General features: G+C 35.2%; 2 protein-coding genes and 1 pseudogene across 2 annotated transcripts; 2 read left to right on the plus strand and 1 right to left on the minus strand.

Moving 5' to 3' along the window:
- Positions 1-6: 6 nt before the first annotated feature.
- LOC111403524 (mRNA-decapping enzyme-like protein) lies at positions 7-1,811 on the plus strand. The gene is made up of 3 exons (XM_023032065.1): positions 7-14; positions 563-1,036; positions 1,518-1,811. Exons 2-3 carry the CDS (start codon positions 569-571, stop codon positions 1,572-1,574), a joined length of 525 nt encoding a protein of 174 aa, XP_022887833.1. The 5' UTR covers positions 7-14; positions 563-568; the 3' UTR covers positions 1,575-1,811.
- An 848-nt stretch (positions 1,812-2,659) lies between these two features.
- LOC111404504 lies at positions 2,660-4,038 on the plus strand (annotated as a pseudogene).
- An 822-nt stretch (positions 4,039-4,860) lies between these two features.
- On the minus strand, positions 4,861-5,743 carry LOC111404911 (agamous-like MADS-box protein AGL62). The gene is made up of 2 exons (XM_023033638.1): positions 5,307-5,743; positions 4,861-5,159 (listed from the first exon to the last, which is right to left on the minus strand). Exons 1-2 carry the CDS (start codon positions 5,564-5,566, stop codon positions 5,000-5,002), a joined length of 420 nt encoding a protein of 139 aa, XP_022889406.1. The 5' UTR covers positions 5,567-5,743; the 3' UTR covers positions 4,861-4,999.
- Between the last annotated feature and the right edge of the window lie 751 nt (positions 5,744-6,494).

A 6,494-nucleotide genomic window follows, 5' to 3' on the forward strand; every position in this document is an offset into this window, starting at 1 on the left:
TGAACTTCTTCAGTGTATGTTGGCCTCGCTTTTTTTTTTTTTTTTGCTCGGGATTAAAAGATGAATTTAAATAGATTGCTTGAGAGCTAATTGCTACTGAGTCAGAAAAATCAAATAGTCAGATATGTCATGGCTGGATAGGCGGGAACCTCATATCAAGTTGAAAATTTATCATATAATTATTAAAATAATTTCATTATCTTGAACTTTACCAACAAGAATTTGCAATTCATATGTTCCTATTCTAATAGATAATTGTATCGTTAGAAACCTGCCCCATTGAACCTTAATTCCTTCCCCTTGCAACCTCCTTTCCAGTGAAACAAATATAGTTCTATATCCCACTTTTCATGCCCCTGTTTGTTGTCCTTCCAAATTCGTATCTATGTTTTAGTATGTGTTAGAATTGATTTCTGCTTTATGAGCATTTTGGTTTTGGATAAGTGTGCTGCGTGCTTCAGCATGTAATAAATTACGAATCTCTGATTAGCTTAATGAACATGTTCAATTGAAATAAATTTGATGAATTTCTTTTCATTATTTAATTGAATATTAGTTGCAGACGGCTATGAACATTGGGAGTACTCCAAATGCAGCAATTTCTGGGCAGTCTTTTCACTCATCTGCAACAGTTGGTATTTCTTCTCGTCCGCCTAGTATCTTGTCATCCACCTTAGCTACTGTCCAGACTCCATCTCTTATTGCAACATCTACCCCTTTAATGCCTATTCTTGACACACCCGAACCCAGCAATATATCTAAGCATTCAACTGATCTGGTAAAGCCCTCGTCATTTTTTGGTCCACCTCCCTCTGCACCACTGATTATCCCTTCCGTCTCTTCCTCTGTACCAATTACACCCCCACTTAATCCTCCAGGAAGTCTTCAGCGACCTTATGGTGCTCCTCTACTCCAGCCATTTCCACCACCAACTCCCCCACCATCGCTCACTCCAACTTCTTCTGTTCCTACACCAAATTATGGAACTGTTATAAGCAGAGAAAAAGTTCGTGAGGCACTTCAGATGCTCATTCAGGTATTCTCTTCAATTGTCCCTGGAGTTTTTTGTTCTTGTGCGAAGTTTCTGGTCACAAGTCAACTCAGTTAAAATTTGTGAACATCCTTTGGCATCATGTCGGTACCTATTATGCTATTGGATGTCAAAGCATACTCATTTTCTGCTGTGCAAGCAATGACATTTTTTTTTACCTGCTTACATTACGAACATGCCTACTTGATAGCTCTCAGGTTGTATAGTGTTCACCAATCTATTGGTTTCCTTGCCGATGACATAAAAAATGAAAAAAACCTTCTGACGTTCTGGATTTATCTCTCAGTCAGTTTCTACTGGTCGTTAAGTTAGACAAGCCGGTGTCAATTACCCTTTTTGCTGAGACACGTGTCTTAGCGAACTACTATTCTGCATTTAACTTGTACAAAATCTTGGCATCTTTTCTTAAATTATGATATCTTTTGAGTGCATGTTCCTTATATGATCATTACCTTTCTGTGGATAGGATGATCGATTTATCGACATGGTTCATCGAGCAATGCTGAATGCACATCATTCATGATTCAGAAGAGATGACGTATGGAGAGAATCTGACACACCTGTCCAGTATGTAGTAGTAGAAGGCTTCTCTTCGACAAATTATAAATATGTAAAGACCATTTTGTGTAGAGTTTTCTTGTGGGTGCTGGCACTAACTAAATATATAGTCTTGTGTTTATTGAGCGTTGAAAGGAGTCAAAAGTTGAAATTCTTAATAATCCATAATTGAAAAGTACTTGATGTGTTTGATTATGCAAAATTACTATTTTTCGTCCAATACAATGTTATGCTTGTCTAACGGAAGTTAAATTGAAATTTTTGAAGCAAGAATAAAGTTTAAAAACTCGAAATTTGTAGAGAATGATTTATTGTATAAAATTGATTAAAATTGAAAAGTGTACAAAATTTTTATTTATCTGTAAAATAATTTTCTAATATTACTAATATAAAGAATGTAAACTAAAATCCTCGAAGAAAAGAACTAAAATCTTAGCTTTCGTTGGAGCTTCATTATGTAAAAAATTCATTCTTAATTATACATTCTTCAATAAAATAATTTTATACCTAAATTGATTTTTTTATTATTTGTTTAGTTACACATTCCTAGAAAACATTATTTCATAATATATTCTTTTCTCCAAAATGGGGCTCAAACAATGACCTATAAAAGAAATGAGGAATTATATTCTAATAATAAAAAATCATATTCTAAATAAGAAAAGAGATTGAGATAGTCTTATTACAGAAAGAATTTTTATTATAAATTTCATATTATTAATAGGTTGTACTATACTTCACCATTTGAAGAAAAATTCATCATCTAATGTGGTTAAATAACAGAAAATCAATTAATTGTCATGTTAAACAAATATCCATCTCTTTCTTCACGAAAATAACTACTTCAAGCACCAAACCATATTTTTCCTCATCTAAGGCCTTTTTAAGTAGTTTTCAAATATGGGAAATAATGACGCCACGTTATCTCTTTCATAGTTGTCAATAATGGTAATACCAGGGCCAATCACCCATCTTTGAACAATGGCATGAGTGCCGGTGATATGAAGTCATATTTTCCTCATCTAAGGCATTTTTAAGTAGTTCTCAAATATGGGAAACGCCGCCGCCAGGTTATTTCTTTCATGCTTGTCAATAATGGTAATACTAGCGCCTATCATCCTTCTTTAAACATCGGCACGAGCGCCCGTGATATCAGAAATGTCATTATGGCATGGAAATCTTTGGTACATTGATCACACGAGAATATGTTACTTTAGACACATGAGAATATAAGTATGATTGTTTCATGTTTAAGGATTTGCTCCCCTATTTCCTGTTGTAAAGACTATAAATTTCGTAGGCAACCCATATTATCATTACACCGTGTCAATCATTTGTACTTCATTGTTTGTTTGTTCCTCTATCCCACTTGTAAATTTATTTTGATGTGCCTCACCTCCCAAGAAATCATTTTATTGTTTTGACGCAGTGAGTTTGAAGAACTAGAAGCAGTTCCAACAATGGCTGTAAATGATGGTCCTCGAGAGCCATCATCTTTAACTACCACCAATGTGACAGATGTTCATGATGATCCTTCCTCTGTGAACTTCTTTAGTGTATTTTTGCCTTGCTTTGTTTTTCTTTTCTTATCCTTTTTTTGCCCCCCCACTATTTTGGGTTATTGCTTAAAAGATGAATTTAAATAGATTGCTTGAGAGCTAATTGCGACTGAGTCAAAAAGATCATATTGTTAGATATCTCATGCCCGGATAGGCGGGAACCTCATATCAAGTTGAAAAGTTATCATATAATTATTAAAATAATATGAGATGTCATTATCTTGAACTCTACCAAGAAGAATTTGCAATTCATATGTTCCTATTCTAATGGATATGTATAGTTAGAAACCTGCCCCATTGAACCTTTATTCCTTCCCCTTGAACCTCCTTTCCAGTGAAACAAGCATAGTCCTACATCCCACTTTTCACTCATCCGCAACTGTTGATACTTCTTCTCGTCCGCCTAGTATCTTGTCATCCACTTTAGCAACTGTCCAGACTCCATCTCTTATCGTGACATCTACCCCTGTAATGCCTAATCTTGACACACCCGAACCCAACGATGTATCTAAGCATTCAACTGATCTGGTAAAGCCCTCGTCATTTTTTGGTCCACCTCCCTCCTCTGCACCACTGATTATCCCTCCCGTCTCTTCGTCTGTACCAATTGCACCCCCACTTAATCCTCCAGGAAGTCTTCATTGACCTTATGGTGCTCCTCTACTCCAGCCTTTTCCACCACCAAATCCCCCACCATCACTCCCTCCAACTTCTGTTCTTACACCAAATTATGGAACTGTAGTAAGCAGAGAAAAAGTTCGTGAGGCACTTCAGATGCTCATTTAGACATGCTCTTCAATTGTAACTGAAGTTTTTTGTTCTTTTGCAAAGTTTCTGGTCACGAGTCTAGTCAGTTAAAATTTGTGAACTTCCTTTAGCATCATGTCTGTACCTATTATGCTTTTCAGCTGTGCAGGCAATGACATTTATTTTACCAGCGTACATTAGAAACATACATACTTGATAGCTCTCAGATTGTCTAGTGTTCACCCAATCATGCATCTATTGGTTCCCTTGCCGATGACTTAAAAAAATGAAAAAAAACTTCCCGTGATATCAGGAATGCCATTACAGCATGGAATTCTTTGGTACATCGATCGCCATATCAATCCATTGTCTACTTAGCCAAGCAACATCTCCTATGTTATAGCCATCATGGGAATTTCTTTTACAAGACCAGGATAATCTTTTTCACATAAGATATACATACTCTATGTGGCTTCCACAACTAATTCTCGGGATCATGCAAAGCAAGCCAAATCTCCACATTTTGAGGAATGGAGACATCATGAATGAATTTTACATCATTCAAGCAAGCCATTCTCATATGAATGGATACCTTCGACATGAATACCACATAGAGCAATGTTTGCCAATATTTTAGGAAGAACACCAAGAACAATGTGCAAGATTGATAGTATTTGAATCCTTGGTACGAGTATAATGGATCCATGTGCAAGAAAAGATTCTAAAGAACATGATCATCATGATAAAGGTCTGTCTTCTTGGGAGATAGCAGTATTCATTCCATTAGATTTTACATCGTGCTTTATGTTCTTCAGTTTCTTTTCTTGCTCATGGAGAACAGGGAGGACAACAAAGAATTAATGCTATACTTCAATAATTCAATCAAGAAACGAGGAAAAACAAAGAATTAATGCTAAAAAATCATCAAAACTGATCGTATCAAAAAAGAATAATGAACAGTTAATTTTTACATCAGTCAACGTTCAAAGTTAAAATCTAATTCTGTCAAGTACTATGATATCGTGTATGTCTAGAACTCTAAATTCATAAGGGCGTCATTATAATCCTCGTAGGGGAGTTAAATTTATGAAGAAACTGAAGCACGATTCAAAACTTCATCTCTTAGCCCAGTCAGTATCTCCTCAAACGCTCCGAGTTCACGCAATTCCATTCTTTCCAAGTTTTCATTGACCCACCAAAATTCCCTCTCACTTTTACCCATCTCTTCAACCACCGGATTGTGGGAAGCAAGATTCGAAACTTTATCTCTTAGCCCGGTCAGTGTCTCCTCAAACGCTCCGAGTTCACGCAACTCCATTTTTTCCGAGTTTTCATTCTCCCACCAAAATTCCCTCTCACTTTTACCCCTCTCTTCAACCACCGGATTGTAGGCATCATCAAGAAACTGCCATCGATTCAAAATGGATTCCACAAAGGGTTCGCCAAAAGTGAAAAACTTGTTACCCGGAGATTGAATGACGATTGCTACATCTGTGCCGCACAATAGGCGCGTTTCCGCAGCCTTCTTGAAAAGACCCTTCCGCCTCTTGGAGAAAGAAACTTGTAAACTTGTTTTCTTGTCGATCTTCTGAATTTCAATCTTCCGCCTTCCCTTCGTTTTCTTCTCTGGAATGCCGTTAGACATCGTCATGGCTCTGATTGATCTTTTGTTTGATGACAAGAACGAGTTCAATATAGGGTTATATGTAGAGTTCGAGAGCAGGGGAGGAGACTGGAGAGACAGAGGTTCTCTTTTTTATTTAATTGTACGCTAATCTTGAAATTCTTAACGTTAATAGTGCATAATGTTTCGACGCTAGTTTTGAAGTTAACGGTAATTATTTTGACGTAGTGGCTTGATTACCACTTCTTATTGGTCCCAAATTCCCTCTTTTTTTTTGTTTTAAATTCAAGAGAAATAGAATATTTAAAGAGAGCTTCAAGAAAAAAAAATTATTTGACTATGTCTTGTTTGATACAGTTTAAAATCTATATTTTAATTTATGTCAAAATTAATAATGAATTTTAATCGAATATGTCATGAGACCTGTGACTTTTCAACTACAGACATTTAATCAATTTTTATTGAAGTTCTCTAAAAATTTGATTTCATTTCTTGCCAAACAGGGGCTATAGACTTCATAACACGATGGCCAGTAGCAGATTTTAACGTTTAATCAGGGGTTGTATGTATATTCTTGTCGTTGTTAAGGAGAGTGATCGATAACTTTCCAGATAAGCTTACTATATTGATTAATATGTTTGATTTGAGCTAATAGATGAATTACCTTCATTTATTTATTTTTGTAATGTTATTTCTACATTTTTTTTAAAATGACATAAAATATTAAAATAAAAAAATTAAGACTTTGTTACAATATTTTATTAAAAATGATTTTTCATTTTTTAAAAAATTGATTTAAAATATTAAATAAGTTTAAAAATGATTTAAAATATTAAAATAAAATATCAACGGTAATCAACAATGCATTCTTACAATAGTAACAAAAGCCTAAGTCTTGCTTTTCCTTAATATTTTACTGGCTCCTTGATTCAGTAGCGAAGCCGGACATTCTTTA

The sequence above is a fragment of the Olea europaea genome, chromosome 11 (genome assembly GCF_002742605.1).
Source record: "Olea europaea var. sylvestris chromosome 11, O_europaea_v1, whole genome shotgun sequence".
Taxonomy (NCBI): Eukaryota; Viridiplantae; Streptophyta; class Magnoliopsida; order Lamiales; family Oleaceae; genus Olea; species Olea europaea.

Bases quoted from the DNA above. Each gene is read 5' to 3' on its own strand.
- LOC111403524 (XM_023032065.1), top strand. From the start codon at position 569: ATGAACATTGGGAGTACTCCAAATGCAGCAATTTCTGGGCAGTCTTTT. The intron at 1,037-1,517 runs GTATTCTCTTCA...TTCTGTGGATAG, and splicing joins CACTTCAGATGCTCATTCAG to GATGATCGATTTATCGACAT.
- LOC111404911 (XM_023033638.1), bottom strand. From the start codon at position 5,566: ATGACGATGTCTAACGGCATTCCAGAGAAGAAAACGAAGGGAAGGCGG. The intron at 5,160-5,306 runs CTACAATCCGGT...GAATCTTGCTTC, and splicing joins TGGCAGTTTCTTGATGATGC to CCACAATCCGGTGGTTGAAG.